Source organism: Manacus vitellinus, unplaced genomic scaffold, assembly GCF_001715985.3.
Source record: "Manacus vitellinus isolate BGI_N305 unplaced genomic scaffold, ASM171598v3 scaffold_7_pilon, whole genome shotgun sequence".
Classification (NCBI taxonomy): domain Eukaryota; kingdom Metazoa; phylum Chordata; class Aves; order Passeriformes; family Pipridae; genus Manacus; species Manacus vitellinus.
The window spans coordinates 1887532-1904390 of NW_021940813.1; the positions used below are offsets into that span (position 1 = coordinate 1887532).

General features: G+C 41.0%; 1 protein-coding gene across 3 annotated transcripts in view; it reads right to left on the reverse strand.

Moving 5' to 3' along the window:
* Positions 1–824: 824 nt before the first annotated feature.
* Positions 825–16859, reverse strand: part of HSF2BP (heat shock transcription factor 2 binding protein) — a 30141-nt gene continuing 14106 nt past the window's right edge. For all 3 annotated transcript variants that reach the window (XM_018084084.1, XM_018084085.1, XM_018084088.2), the window contains exons 5-8: positions 16112–16250; positions 14367–14484; positions 10177–10280; positions 825–1559 (exon numbers count right to left, since the gene is read on the reverse strand). In XM_018084084.1, the coding sequence (XP_017939573.1) occupies positions 1351–1559; positions 10177–10280; positions 14367–14484; positions 16112–16250 (570 nt within the window). In that variant the 3' untranslated portion in view covers positions 825–1350. The remainder of the gene's footprint in view (positions 1560–10176; positions 10281–14366; positions 14485–16111; positions 16251–16859) is intronic.

The window sequence follows — 16859 nt, forward strand, 5'->3', positions numbered from 1 at the left end:
AGAAATCATGCTTTACAGAAGATTTAAAGCCTTCCAAAAACCTGCACTTGGTAAGTTCAATGTAGTGTTTAATCAGACACAGCAGAACCCCAAGCAACTCGCTCATGTGTGTGAGATCTCTATCTTAATCTTCATCTTACAGCCCCAAATCAGACTGCTACCATCTGTAGCATTTGAGCCAAGTAATTTTAAGCTGATTTGTTACATTTCTAACTCTGAACACTCATCATTCTGCAAACAGTCTAATAGGAGATGCCCTATACTTTAACTTACACATTTTACATTGGTCTTCCTCCAAAGCTGTCTGTCAGTCACAATATTTAAATCCTAAGTGTTTTCTGTGTACTTGAACTACACATTGTATTTTGTTAATACATTTGTTCCCAGTTGAGGTGCAATAACTTTAGTGTGGAAAAAGGTGCTACCTCAGCATTGCACTTCTCATTTGCTGTTCCCTTGAACAGCCTCACCTAACTGGTCCTCTTTTTGTCATCACAGAAATGGATGCTATTTTTTTCTTAAAAAATTGTGAATTCCACCAATGCCAAGTACACAAGTGTTTGCCTTTACCCCTGAGGCAAGAAAGCTCTACTCAGAGGCTCTAACAAACACCACGGTTGAGAGAGGAAGTGATGCTGCTCACAACAGAGCAGCAGTTCATTTCAGTCTCTTCTCAAAACACAACTACCATGGGCAACAGCAACTTATTTCCTTTCTCAGGACTTTTCTAAAAACAACAGCTCAGTTTCTAGCATGCCTGGCAGCCACAGACCTGGGCAACTTGCAGGTAAGAGTGGATCTGAATACAAATTTTGAAACCAGAATCCATTACATGCTACAGAATTTCAGTTTTCTTTTATTAGAATAGCAAAAGAGAGGTGAGAAATAACAACAATAAAACTGGAAGTGGGGCCCATTCTGACACAGAAGAGTTATGAAAGGCAGCAAAGTTTTCCTCCCAGTACAATAATTCTTCAGGATGGACTAAAAGGATTTTTATCACTGCCATAAACTATGTATTATCAGTGAATGAGAAGACTCTTTTACTCCCTCCAGACAGCAAATTGACAACATAACCTAGACCATTTTGGAAACCCATTATCAACAAAATCCTACTCAAAGAAATTAAGTCTGTCCCATCTCTACCAGATCCCCTAAGATTATATTTGGGCAGCTAAAACCCAACATGTTTTCTCAAGTGTTATTTCAGTTGGGTTACCTAATTTCCAAAAAGGATTTTGTCAGAGGAACTACAGGCAGTGGTCTCTTTTTCAGTCAAGCCCATCTCCAACAACTCTTGCAGCACAAAAATATAGGAGAGACGTTAGCAGTTGGTGTCACAAAGCCCTTCTACGCTTCGTACTCAAATATTTTAAGATCTTCAAGTAGTTCTTTTGCAAGTGCTTGCAGATCTGCATTGCGGCTCTTTGACAGGGCCAGGATGCGCTGGAATGGCAGAGTATCCCTCATCTCGGGAGCTGTCCTGGCCAAGACTTCTGGCTCCAGGATCACCGACTGCAGGAGCCTCAGAGCATGAAGGCAAACTTCTGTGTCCGGGTCTAAAAGCAGGAAACAAAAACATCCAGGGTTTGTTACGAGTCCAAAAAGGCAGCATTAAAGGTCTACAGTGCCATTCCTCGTGACCCACCAGGCGGACAGGGAATAACCCAAGGGTCATAATTCCCAGCTGGCATTTGGTGCTGGCTGGTTGGCTCTGAGAGCAACCTGAAAACAACATCTTGATCCTCTCTCAGCAGCCTCTGCTCAGCACTGTTTGGGAGGGAGAGATAACCAGGAACCTTTCCCTTGTTTTTCAAATGTTGAAAATACTATAAAGCAGGGAATTTATCTACTTGGATTTATCCAATCAGTACCCAGGATGTACTGTTGGATGGAATCCAATTTAAGAGCAGAACAAGCTACATCCCATGATTATTCAAACTTAAAAAACAAACAGACCAAGGAATCAAATCTGCAGTAAATCATCAGGCTTTTCTTTCATTCCTTTTTCTGCGAGCCTTCGGATTTCTTCAAAGCTCAATAAAATATTAATCTTCATAAAACTTTTTAGTAACCATGTATCAACCTTCCAAGTGTTTAATTCAGTCTACACAAAACTGAAATGGGTACTGGAGCTAAGCACTGCTGCTCAGGAATGCAAGCAAAGACCTTTGACTGACTTAAGCCAGGAAGACGTGCAATAACTCCACTGCTAAGAACACAGGATGCATTTTTAATTAACTGAAACATTAGGAGCATTATATTTTAATCATTCACAACAGTCCATTTGCATTTAGTGGTTTACAGCTTTATCAAAAGCACGTGGGAGAAAGACTTCTCTATTCTGTGTATTCCAAATGAAAATGCCTAATATATTTTTATGGCTGAAGTAGTTATTTGCCCCATGTGCCCTGCATTTTTAATGTGTTTTTCATTAGCATACCTAGTCTTCAGCACACTTTAGATAAAGCATTGTGCAGAAACACTGAGAAAATTAATTCAGATCCCTTTGTGCACAAAATCACCAGAGAGGCCAAAATCTCACTGAAGGAGCACAAATGCAGTACAGTGATAAACCACTCTGCACTGAGGGTGAAGGAAGCATTTGTTGGGCTGAGGTGAGTTCTTTCCTTTCCTGGCTTATTTAATACCTAACACTGGTGACCTGAAAAAGGACTGAGGAGAATTATTCATTAAAGCACAAGGGTTGAAAGCACCCAGGGGGCAGAGAACAGAATGTGATGGACAGTGAAGAAGACTATGGCTTTAAGCATGACTGCTAAGATGGGGATTTTTAAGTAATTCCCAGTAGCACGTGGCTGAAGTACAATATTAAAGATTGTGACATCTGATCTACACCCACAAGCCAGGCATTCTCTCTCTCTTCCCCCATTTTCCATCATAAACGCAAAAAAACAACCCCCTAAGAAAGGAATTCTACTTTCTTTTGGAAAACCATCAATAAAACCCCAATGATTAGTGCTGCACACCCCACAGAAGTGAGCACACCCATGGTACAGCCACTCCTATTGCTGACACCCAGGCTGAAGGCTCCAAGGAGTCTCTTTCCATCATCATCTCCAGCATGATGTGACTTTCTGAGTGATAAGCAGCCACAGCCCAGGGAGAAATGCTGCAGCTCAGCCTCAGAGACAGCAACACTTTATGTCCAATTTTCTGGGCAGCAACACTTCAGTGAATCCTTTTAAAAAAACACTTGGGTGTAAGTTTTGGCTTTCAGACTTATTCTGAACTAATCAAAATATGACTAAAAGCCTCAAATTCATTCTCTCATTCCTTCCATTTTTGTCTCCATACCTGTCACAGTTTTTTTCAGTTTTTAATGCCTATTTTTTTGCCACATATAATGTTCAAACTCTGCACACATTCACCTGCCCCCTTTTTCTGTACTTAGAATTCTAAGTTTATTCACCAGGAATAGCAGCCACAAACTAAAGTCCCAGAAGAAAGAAGCTTTGGGGAGTGAAATTTATGTAGTTCATTACAATGTTACTCCTTGTGACATTATTCCTCCACAAAATAAAGCCATTAATACTTGTAATGGTTTGCAGTACTGCTGGGAAGCTTCATATATGTAAGATGAAAAGAGCTTTTTTATTAATACTGTTACAGGCATCGATGTTACTGTAGAAAGTAAAGAATTGATCAGGGAAGAAGCGTTAGAAGGGGAGCCAACAAAAGTGAGGATTTGTAGGAGATCAGGAAATGATTTCCAGCTTGACAAGCAAGGACATTTTCCAGTAAGAGCAAAGAGGTTCTAGGAAGAACCTCCAGCAGCAGCCAGGGAAGCTCAATGGCTTGAGTCACTCAAATGAAGAACAGATCAGGCACGTGGGCACACAGCAAAGGAAGGAAATGATCGTGCACCAGAGGATGACTTAATACACATTTAACCTCAGATTGCCATTGTTTTGAATGTATTCTGAGATGTTCCCAGTTAAATAAATACATATGCCTTAAAATACACTCCCTTAGGATTACATGTGGTTTTGAGAATACTACTTATTACGGATAATCATGTTTCCTAAGAGGATTTTTTTAAAAAAAAAAAAAAAGCAAACCATAGAATCCTTTCGTTTGTCTCCAATATCATTAGGGACTTTTTCTAAAAGCCCTGTCTACAGAGCACTCAGGAAAATGCAAGGAATCTTCATTATTCAGCATTATATTTATCTCAATAGCTTCCAGATTTAGTCATTTCTACACTAGCTGAGTAACATTTTGTTTGTACAAGATCAAAAAAAAAAAAAATCCTTTTAGCTGTAATCACATCACTGCATCACATCCTCCCAACAACCAGCACACGCATCTCCAGTTAAAATTTCAAAACTATAGCCGTTATTTCTGGGGAAGAGGGGGAGAAATCAAGCTGCTTGCCTCAGCCAGGGATCACAAGCGTAGCACAAACCTGCCACCACCACAAGATGCTGATGTAATTTTACCAAGGTGTTGAAACTGCTGGAGTTTGCTGACGTCCTGCCAGCTCTACCCTTTGATGTCACTGGCTGTCACTCACTGACAAAAGTACCCGATGGCGTGGACAGATTTTAGTCACATCTGTCATTAGCGCCAAGCTCTCAGATGAACCGTTCCCCGCAGCAGGGTTTAGGTAATGGCATTACATCAGTGCTGAACAGCTTAACCACAGTTGCCTCTGAGCTGTGTGAACTCAATTTACACGTGGCCACACCACTCCCTGGCCACCTGAATGCAAGGTTTATTGCCAGCAGGCTGTTTACAGCTGTATCTGTGCACAAGAGCAGAGGAGTTCACAAGGCCAAGTGCAAGGTTCTGCACACGGGTCAGGGCAATTCCAGGCACAAATACAAGCAGGGGGATGAATGGATTGAGAGCAGCCCCGAGGAAAAGGACTTGGGGGTGCTGGTGGATGAGAGACTGGAAATGCCCCAGGCATGTGCACCAGCAGCCCAGAAACCAATGGTGTCCTGGGCTGCATCCAAAGCAGTGTGGGCAGCAGGTGAAGGGGGGATTCTGCCCCTCTGCTCTGTCCTCTGTCCTCGTGAGACCCCATCTGCAGCGCTGCATCCAGCTCTGGGATCCCCAAAATAAGGAGGACGTGGACCTGTTGAAGTGAGACCAGAGTAGGGACAAAAAGATGATCAGAAGGCTGGAGCACCTCTGCTATGAAGACAGGTTGAGCTGGAGCTGTTGAACCTGGAGAAGAAAAGGCTCTGTGGAGACCTCAGAGCCCCTTCCAGCACCTAAAGGGGCTACAAGAGAGCTGGACAAGGACCTTGTACAAGGGCATGTAGTGATAGGACAAGGGGCAATGGCTTTAAACTGGAAGAGGGTAGGGTTAGATTTAATATTAGGAAGAAATTCTTTGTGTGTGTTGTAAGGCACTGGCACAGTTTGCCCAGAGAAGTTGTGGCTGCCCCATCTCTGGAAGTGCTCAAAGCCAGGCTGGATGGGGCTCTGAGCAACCTGGTGTAGGTGGAAGGCGTCCCTGCCCATAGGAGGGGGGTTGGAACTGGATGTTAAGGTCCCTTCCAATTCAAACCATTCTCTGATTTTACAATTTCAAAAGCTTCCCACCACTGCTGTAGGTGTCATTCAACTCATTTACTGTCTGATTCCAGCAGGAAGGGGGGATCTGCCATTCAGCCTTTCTTTTTTATGAGCCTGTCACACTTATCTGTGTTCACAGAATATATCTAACACAGACAGCCAGGGCCACAGCTTCCCCCAGGTGAGATCCCTTTGCTTTGCCAATGCTGAAGCAGCACCTGCAGCAGCAGAGAGTTTCCCAGGCATTTTTGTACTGCTGATAGTTCTGAAGAGATAAGAAATGTTGCAGTAAAGATGCTCTGTGGGGAAGGAGCAGGGAGAAAAATAACAGGCTGAAACGTGGCAGAAAAATAACAGACTGAGCTTTGCTGCTGCGATTCCTACAGACACAAATGCCCTTTCTCTCTGCAAAATATTTGCCCCAGCTCCTGTGTGACAGCTGGGTTTCCTTCAGTCTCCTCCCTGGCCAGGTGCCTGCTCTCACGTGGAGCTCAGCTAACAAGAATTCCCCACTCTCCTGTAAGGACAGCCACGCTGCACCCAGCTGGAGTTCCATCCAGGCAAGTAGCAGAGTATGGAAAAGGACAAGCATTCAGCAAGACTCCCCCTGGCCTCTCCTCCAGCCTCTCAGCTCACTGTGGCTCGGGGCCTTCCTGCGTCAGAGCTGACATCTTCACATTTACAAAAAGGGATGTGATTTAAAGGGCAAGAAGGCAATCCCCTTCTTAAGATTCATTGCATAGTCCGAAGGGTATGAGAGTGTTGAGCACTTGAAAGACTGGAAACCTGAGGTTTTGATTTATGAAGGAAAATTTGTTTTAATACGGACATCAGTTTATAAATATGAGGGTTCTGTTTGTCCAGATGGCTTTTAAATAACATGCTGCCATGAAAATAACCCGAATTTTCAAAAACTCTCACAGCCATAATGAATTCAGGCAGAAGAGCAAGGCATTAGAAGCCTCCAGGGTTAGTCATGAAAAGCAAATATTGAAGGGTGCAGGCAGCAAAATAAGAATGTGCTTCATACAAGCATTTATAATAGAGACCATCATTTGCAGGGAATGTGGATAAACAAGGTTAGATTTCCATGTGGAACTGTGGTGGAGGAAACTCAAGGGCAAGATCTAAAATTAGTCATACTTCTCTTTTTGTCTTCTGTTTAATGAAGTACCTGGAGCAATTTCCCAACTATAGACCAGAAATGTCACCGACATAGTGACTCTGAATTCCACACTTTCTCACGTATCTGAAGATTTTTTAAACTGCATTCAAGGAAAAGGAAAGTGGGGAAAAGAAAACAAAATAAAGATGCACAACAATTAAAAAAATACAACTAACAAAAAACTGCACCCAAATGAACAAAGTAGAGAAGAGCCTAGACTCCTTTTCTCCAGCACTCATTTATTGGTAGATGTTCTGCATGATCACAAATGAAAAATCTGGTCTTTATTATTAATACGTGAGCTGACTGTGTCTTCTTCTTCTTCAAAAGATCCTTGGCAAAGTCCCAGTCTACCTCTTTGGGAATTACAGGACAGAAGTCTTATTGCATCTATAGATGGAAAGCACCAGAAAAAAACCCTGACAAATCCCAGGTGGATTTCTACCCAAAATGATAAAGCTTCTTTTTCTGCTGCCGAGAATGGGGTTTCTTTAAATCTGAAAGTTATGTGAAACCTTCAGTCAAGACATCAACACAGGGACAGCAGCTGATGGAGGAAACTAAAGCTGCCTGTTTTCTCCAAGATGGGAGCAGCTGCTCTGCAAACAAATGGTGCTCCATGAAAAGAGAACTCTGTTGATGCCACAAGCTGCTCCATGGACAGAAATCTGAGTCATCATTCGTGTGTTTTATGCTGGCACCAGGCTGGGAAGATGTAAGGAGTCATAGCTGATACCTACACAGAGGATATTCTTCAGTGATCAGTGTTGCTTATTAAAGGGTGCCCATCTTTTAGACAGTTTTTAAAAGGCAGAAAAAAACAGAAGAAAAAGATAGCCCACTTCATAAAGTGCTAAAACTACAGAGATCTGCATTACCTTCAAAAAGTGTGCAAAACATTTGGTTTTCTCCTGTGATCAGTACAGCCTCCAGCAGAAAGAGCTATTAAGAGTTCTTGTTAGTGAACATGAAGCCAGCTCATCCACATTTTCCAAAGACAGTAGGACAGTTTGCTGTTCACATTCTTACTCCACTAGAAGCCTTCATTAGATTTTTTTCTTCCTTTCTCTTCAGTCCATGTATTCAACGTCAAGGCATGTCTCTGTCTCTTCAAAAAGCCTGCAAGACAACTTGAATCAAATCCCTCTTTGCTTCAGACACAACAAGGGGAAATAAAGAATATCGAGTCAATTATTTGCTCTCTAAGCTCAGTGGGAAGGACATTCTTCTTGGGGGGACAAGGATGGGCAGTCTGAGAATTCCAAGAAGGAATTTGAGGGATTTATCAGCTGCGTACAAGGCAATGGGAGAAAAATGGGTCTGATGTATCTGCTGAGGTCACAGACACTTGTAGACCGATGATGGAAAAAGCAAACAGGATGATTCTCTGGAAATGAAAAAAAAAATTAAGCAAAGGATGATTTCTGGGACCTCTCTTAGTGGGAATGCTGATAAAAGCGTACAAAACTGTGGAAAGCTGAGTCATCTCATAAGCCTTAATCAAAACACTCTTTGAAGAAGCTTCCTGCAGGCAGGCAGCATGTACAGGATACTCTGCCAGCACAGTGTAGAGCTCTGCTCCTGCGTGGAAAAAACAAGATCTTATGCTCTGACAGCTCCAGGTGTTTATAAGCTGAATCATGGTCAGCAGAGGCTGAAGATGCTGGCCAGGGAAACAAGACTGGGAGGAAGCTACTGAATTTTGCAAGTTGAAACATTCAGAAACAGATTAATCCTAGAGAAAGCTACGGAGATCCCATGCAAAATGATGGGAACGAGGCTGGGTCTTGGATCTGACCTCTTATCTGATATACTAACTAATCACCTCTCTCTCCCTTGACAGTAAACAGACTTCCTCCAAAGTCAGGAATCTGAACCAGTAGAAGTGGTTTATCTGAGAATCTCCCTCCTTTGTTGTAACTGGAGAACTTTATTATCAGAAAGTGAAGGAATTAGCCATGCCTGTCTTTCCTTTCTACAACCCAGCCACACCTAATTAACACTTCCAAATTGCAGAGAAGCCTTTCCATTTCTTATTTGCATTAGGAGCTGCAAATTAATTACAACTGTGCCCCAATTTTCATCCTCTTGTGTGACCTAAGAGCCCTTTTCAGACAACTGACTGCATCAAATGATTATCTCGTTTCATCACAACATTTAGAAGGGCATCTTTAGGAACTCAGACAGGATTCTGGAGGGTGTTTTGGATTGGTATTTTTTGACAGAACAGCTTATGAATATATTAGCCAACATGAAGTAAAAGGAAAACCTGGACTAACTTATGTTAAATTTCTAAGCACAGCTGAACAAAGGACGACATATTTGATGTTCTCCGAGGATATAATTTTTCTCAAAATATATTTAAAAATTCTATAGAGCTGGTGTTTTCCCTTACAAGGATTACTTAATTTCCTGAGACCTCAGAAGAGAGAGCCTGTGGCATTCCACAGCAGGAAATTATTTGATGAAAAGCATGAGTAGCTACGTTTTCTGTAAAATAGTTACAAGAACTGTGAGCAATACAAGTAGCTTCCACTTTACCAACCCAAACCAAAGCTTCAGTATCAAAATAATTTCTTCAAACAGCAGAAGCAACCTCTCTCACTCCAGCTGCTGTTAGTATTTTACCAGTTGGATTTTAGCAGGGTTTTGCATTGCAGCACAGAGAGATAATTAACCTCCCCAGCCCTACGAACTGCACACCAAAATCTTCCCACAAAAACCTGAGAAAATCAAGACAGAGCAACTCCAGCAGCTGTTCCTAGGCAGGACAGTGTCACAGCTCTGTCCTCACTGCTGTCCTTGCTGTCCCTCATGAGCTGTGCACACACTGGCAACGTCAGTCTCTGCTGGCTCCTGCTCAGAGATTTCCAGCCTCCCAAAGAGCAGAGCCTGGATGTCACTCACGTACCTGACAGAGGCAACACGAGTCCTTGATGTCCTTCAAGTCCTGCACTGGTCAAAGACAGCTGGGAATAGCACTCAAGCCCTGCAAACCCAAATCCTATGAGAGCACAGGGCCTCTCCTCAGCTCCAAAAGGGTCACTTTTGCAATGGGTCAGTGTAATTACAGAGTTGGTTTCTTTCCCCAAAACGTGTACATTTTCCTTTGTTAAATGCTAGTGGACTGATACGTTGTTTCCCCTCAGGGTTCATTTCAAAGTTGGTATGTGAAGATACAGGTGGCTTTTTTTTTAATCCACTTCATCAAATTTCTCCATTCCCTATTTTTTAATTCTACCACCCACAAATTTTATATTAATGGAATGTTACATACAATGCCAAAAGTTTTGTGGGAAGTGCACACCTCCCTCCAGCTATTTGCCCTTTTTGTTTACTTTTAATCTGTCACAAGCTAATCAGGTTGCAGACATAAATTTCTGGTTTGTTATTTGCAACACCTATTGCAACTCTACGAAACTCAGAAAGCCACAATTCAAAAGGTTTTTAGAGCAACTTACCATTCAACAGCCACCAAAGCAAGGGAATAAAACCTGGACTTTCACTGATGTACTTCAAGCCTTTCAAGTTGATGCTCACATTGTAAAGTGACATTAGCATTAGCCTAGAATTGAAAGAAAAAAGATGTGAGGGCCTTTGATTTCTTTGCATGTTTTAGCATTTTTTGCCACTTGTGTCAGGCACGTACTGATGCAGAAGCCCGTGCTAATAATTTATATTTTGGTAAAGGAGAAAAGTTTCAAATCATATATAAGCAATGTTGTGCTTGTTTCTACTGTTTCTACTGCTAAATCATGTATTCCAAACACATGGAAAAATATGCTTTTCACACAGCCCCTGCAGGTCTTGGCTTCCAGAACACAAGCCCTGACAAAGGAGCACAGTCATAACTCCCTACAAGCAGGCAGACTGGAAATGCTCAATAAACCAGTATCTTATAATGGCAATGTTAACATTTCTTGAGAAGGTCTTTCACCCTTAATCTGTCTGACATTTGCAGTTAGAAATAAAGTGACGCAAAAAGGTACTGCTGTGTTTGTGTTTTTGTGTCACTTGTTTGCTTTGTGCAGACAAAAGGGACTGGTGGTGGTTTTCCAGGGAAGAGCTGAGGTTTTGGAGTGTTGGGAGACGACATAACCCACCTCACAAGCCAGTGCAGTAGCATATTAATATCTAATAGCATACCTAATCAAACACACTCTCCTGGGCACAACATAGAAGCATTTCCAGGCCCTTTATACCACCTTCATCTCTAGTACCTGCACATTTTAGTAAGTATTTTTGGCAATAATTATTGCAAAAGTGCTTATTGAAGCAAACCCAACACACATAATTATGGGATGAACAATACTTTCTGGTTTGGGTTTTTTTTTTAACATGGAGGGTGCCTTAATCATGCACTTCATAATCTTCCTATTTAGGCAAGCCAAATTTAATTAACATCTTGTACTACTGTATCTGTCAATCCTTTCTTTAAAATCTATAAAAGCACAGCTAAAGCCCCTTCTTGTCTGCCTAATACATGGGATTAGTACATAAAACGTGCTAATATCTACCAAAGTACATATTTCTTCTGGCTACTTTCAACAGCTACATAAGCAAAGTTAAATGTTCTTAACTATTTAATTATAGCAATGAATAATTACGTATATGTTTACTGACTAACATTTACAAATGTTGACCAAACCCTACAGCAATGAGAAGAAAACCTGAAGTCTTTCACATCCCTGCTATTTCAGAAAGGCAAGGACACCCATGAGATTCCAGTCCCAGCACTCATGTTGATGCCTTGGATGTATTTATTCCATACGACTACAATGGATATCATAGCAGTTTTGGAATAAATCATAGGTTCTCCATGTATTTTTTTTTATTTATATATTTGTACAAGTAAAACACAGGATTGCTAGAACTACATAAGAGAATTCCTCTTTATCAGCTTGCTCTGATACTACTGTGTGTAGAATTAGAGTCACAGTTTCCCCTGATTTGTCACACAGCAATGAAAAACATTTTTTTAAAATAAAAGCTAGAAAACAATTGTAAAACCTCAAAACTAAGCAAAGGCAAACCATATCCTTTAAAATAATAAGCCAAATATTCTCTTTAACTGATTAAATTACAAGGTGATGTCCTGCCATGTAACACCATGGTGTTTTTGAGAAAAATACATTGCATTTCCAAAATAATGAACATTTTCAGCTGTGAGGTGTAGTTTTAAAAATGTGCCTGTCTGTGTGTATATGTATATAAGTGTATGTGTAAACATTATTTATGATAATTCCAGAGTCCATCTTCACATAATTTAGAAATTGCACTACAATTTCTGGTAATTATCACATCCTTATCTCACAACTGTCCTTCATTTTGTCCTGCCTTATGTTCCTTATGGTAGGGAGAAAAGGGAGTTCTACTGACATATCTGCTTACGAAAATGCAGATTAAGGTTAATAAGCAGCTAAAGAAACTCAGAGGTAGAGAGCAATTTAAAAACAAATCAACCAATTCCCCAAACCCTTCTTTGCTGGGCTGGGAGACTGTAAAATTCCCCAAAAGGACAAGAAAAAAAATCCAGTGTTAGTAACAGGTTTTTAGAACTGAATAGTGACAAGACACACAGGGAGCTCACGGAAAAAAAGGAACCTGATCATGGACATGAAAGGCAAACACAGAGGAAACATTTTGCACCAAAAGATTTGAGCAAATTAGGCTCCCTTGTTCAATGACAAGGCCATGAAGAAACATCCTTTCTGGCATTTGCTCTAATGTTAGAATACAGCAATTTTCTTATCACATGACAAGTTCAGAGCAAGAAAAGAAAATGTTAGTTCCTTGGAATATCAGAAAACATTATCACTGCACTGAATTCAAGCTATTGTAACATATGCTTAACATTTCTCACTTATCAACTACCTTGTGCAACCTCTTTTCCAAGCTTCCCTCCATTTGTTAGCCTAAGAATCTGGCCTGTGTTGAATCCCTGGTCCCTGCTGAATCCCTCACAGGATTGTTTATGTTATGTATATTTTACCAGCAGTGCTGTATGGCAGCCAAGTTTATATCACCATGTGTAATTCTTCTGCAAGGCAGGCAGATTTTGAAATATAATTAAAACCAACCCAAAACATAAATTCAAAAGAAAGGATGTCAAAATCCAATTACATCATCCAATTACATTAATACAAACTGAAATGATAAAGAATAGTTTAACTGGACCCATATGCACATATTCACTTGAAATTGAGTGTGTGTTTGTGAGTGTGTGTAGGAATACTTTCCCTTCTCTCAAAGTCCTTTTTTTTTTTAATTTACAGGTTCTGAAACAGTATAGGTTCTCTTTTCATAGTTGGTTTATTGTTTGCTTTCTTCTGTTTCATTTTACACAAATTACCTTTTCTTTCTTAAGTGGAGGTTCTCATACAAATATTTCCATTGAGGCTTAAAAAAAACCCAACACCTACTGTTGACCTTCAAGCCCAACACTTGGGAAACACAGCAATTAACTGATCAAGCCACTACCTACAGCACAGGCTGTTCAGCTTTCCCCTCAATACCCAAAAGGGAAAGACAAACACCTCCAGAGGGCAACTTGGAGGTTGCCCCCCCCCCCACAAGAGCAATCACCTGACAGCACCATCTCCTTCCACTGACTGTGGGAAGAAGCCCAGGCAGTCAGCAGATGTTTGACATCTCCCTTTCTGATAGCTGGGGTTAGGCCAGATAAAACCTCTCCAGAGTGAAGACTGAGCCTGATTCCGTGCCTATCCCATACAACCTGCCTAAATGTGTGCAAGGACGTGGTCAGGTTACTGTGGCTGCTGTTTGTCAGCAGAGCTGTGACAGCTGGCTGGGGTATGAATTGTTTGTGCATGTGTGTGTGTGTGTGTGTGTGCCTCAGTTATGAAAAAACATCACAGTGGCTTAAACCACCTTCCTGACCAAATGAACCAGGTGTACAGGACCAGTGCCCACAGTTTAGCAGATGAGCCACTCATTAAGCCAAGGTAATTTGCTCAGTCAAGGCCATATACCCTCAGCTTGTAACATGTCTGTGGAAAAGGCAAAGAAAGTAATTTATTTAATCTCTTCACCAGCTGAAAACTACTTTCCAGGATCCGAACTGTGTTACACAGCCTTGCCTTTAATGCTGTATCATGAGGCCCCTTTAAAAGGAATTATCTAACTTTTAACAAACTTTAGTTTGTAACCCTTACAAACTAAAAGGTGTGGTGAGTCTGGCTACTGAGTAGCCTAAAATAATTTTATTTTTGCTCTTAGCAGATTCATAACTCACTTTCTTCACAAAGCAGATGTGGCATTTTACAGTCTTCATACTGGAAGGGAACAAATCTGAGTCCACATTTCCCACATATTCTGTTTTCAAATTCACATCTTCTTTATCTGACACTCAACTCACGACCCCCTCCCAAGGTAGAAGGGGCATCCCCGCTCATCTTTACAATATTACGGTGTTTAAGAAACTTCCAAAGAGACAAAAAAACTGGATAAAGCCTTGTAGCCAACCCTAGTATAGCTGCAAGGAATGCTACCAGGAAAAGAGCTTCCAAAAATTATGTTTCCTCTCCAGGAAGGGAATGATGGGAAAGTGGGAAAACTACTGTAATCACTGTGACCTACACTGCAAGATAATGCATTTCACTTGAAAGGGAAAAACAAGAAGTCATCATACACTTTAAATTTGTTACAGAGTCCTGGCTTCATGTCTCCCAGGAGGTGCATCATCGTGTCCAGTAATTCCTGACTTGAGCTAACCAAGAACTCACGGCCACACGCCAGCGCGGCCACATCTGTGAGAGAGCACAAAACAGCACCATAAAAACCACGTTTCAAACAAAGGTTTATGATAATTATCAGGACTGCTAAAAAGATATGCTGCTGTGAGGAATGAACTATGGCATTTATGTAAACTTCAAACTACATTCACATGTATAGCAAATACTGAAGCGGCAAGTTACACCGGTAGAGCTCCTTCCTAATTCTACTTTGGTAATTAAAACATTTATTCAGAATGGCCAGTGTCCTAATAGCAACACAGGGAATTATGAAACAAAAGGCTCTATTCACCTGCAAATAACGTGGAACTGAAGCAAAGCTGACCATTACAGGTTCCACTTCAAAGAAACGAGATTGCAGATTGTTTTACAATTGCTCGATTCAATATCCTCGGCACATTACACAACCAAAGCTCTTTTCCCACCTCTCTGCAATTGTGGCATTATTCTAGCACAAACCAGAAAACAAAATTATTTCCAACTACTGCTCCAAAGCAGACTTGCCATTGGTATTTTTCCCTTACACCTGCCCCATACTTTAGGGCATCCTTATGTGCAAGAGGTGTCTTCCAGCAGCCCGAGCTCCTTCGCGCTGTGCAATTGGCCAAACCTCCTCCAAAACCATGGAGCAGAAGTGTGAGTAACTAGTGACAGAACCTGGTAACCAGGTACCTGGTACAGCAGATTAAACAGGTTCCTGTTCCTGATTCCTCCTCAGATAGAACCCAAATTTCCCCTCCCCACCTCTCCCACTCAGCCTTTAAACATTTTCTTTTTTCAGACTTTACTTTTGCTATTCATTTTTTTTCTCCCCCCAGTGAAGCAGTTTGAGAGAATTGGATTCCTCCTCGGTACAGTGGCATAATGCATCACATATTGATTTTATCACAATCTTTAATGGCACGGCAACAGCTAAAAATCACACATTCAGAAAAGTTATTCATGCAAGATTCACTTATTTGTATAAATAACCACAGCTTCATCTATCTTGCATCATGCCATCAGTGGCATTTCGATGGTTACACAGTTCCACAAAAATGCAGATGATGCATCAACCCTATTTCTCACAGCCTTCCAAGCCAAGGGGCAGATTTGTGACAGATTTGTGGCTTTCTACTTATTTTTTGGCCCTAAAAACAAATACTTCGCACAAAAGTCAGGTTTATTACCTTTTACTTTTCTCAGGACAGCAAAGGTACGGTCCATCTGACAGCAACAAAATATTTAAGCAGTTTCAAAATACTTAGTCCATACCTTAAGCTGGGGCTGATCTACTCACATCATCTGCAATCCATACATCTTGAGGGTGTTGGCATTACTGGCAATTCAGAAAGCAAATTGCTTGACATTTACAAACAAAGGTGAGCATGCAAGACCAGCAGAATGGTCCTTGTTTCACTCCTGATTAAACAGATGTATTAGGTAATTTCAGAACTCAATGGCTCTTACCCACCTAATCCTTAACAACGTCACAGACAGCACAGAGCCTCACAGAAGTGGCAGTAACAAAACCTGCTAGAACTCTAAAAGAACACTGACTAAATACTTCACTTTGAAAAGCTCTATTTACAGCAGCTTCTTTGAGGCAATATAGATTCCCAGTACACGTGGATTGCTGTTCTGAGGGATAACACGAACTTACTTGTCACAATCCCTGCCAAGGCTAATACAAACTGATTTTCATCAGAATCCAAATCCTGCTGTTTCATGTCTTCACTTAATGACTTCACAAAGCTCTCCATGGTCTGGGCAGTGATTGTGAAAAACTTTCCTGCTTTACTCTGCAAGTACGGGGGAGAAACAAGGTTACACACACTACAGCAACTGTAATTATTAGATGCTACAGTAAAATCAGACCATCTTCCAAATTATTAACACATCCAGTTACTCAAAAAAACGACAAAAAATACCAGGTATTTTTATCAAACTAAATGATGTTTGATCCCCTAAATTTGAAACAATTACATCAGAAGAAAATAGGAAATGCAATGGTGCATTTACTTATAAAACTAAAGCACTGCATATTTACCTCCTAAACTTGCAATAATATATATCAACCAGCAGAATTAAAGCTTATTTTCAAAAGTGAGAATATATCTCTTGGCCTTGCAGTAGCTGCACCAGGTGTTTCACATTTACATGAGCTATTACAGCAGCTTTTGTCAAAACCAGCTGAAGATGGAGACTTAACATGAAATTCCTAAGAAAACCAACAAAGTACCCAGAGAAAAAGATAAGAAGTGAAAGGCAGAAGTGCTTTAAAAAGGGAAATGGAGGTCTCTCTTGGGTCACAGGTTGAATTCAAGCCACCAATGTCACGTGAGAAAGATAATCATCACAAACAGGAGCACACAAACAGGAGTACAGGCTGTAGTTGTGTTACAGTCTTT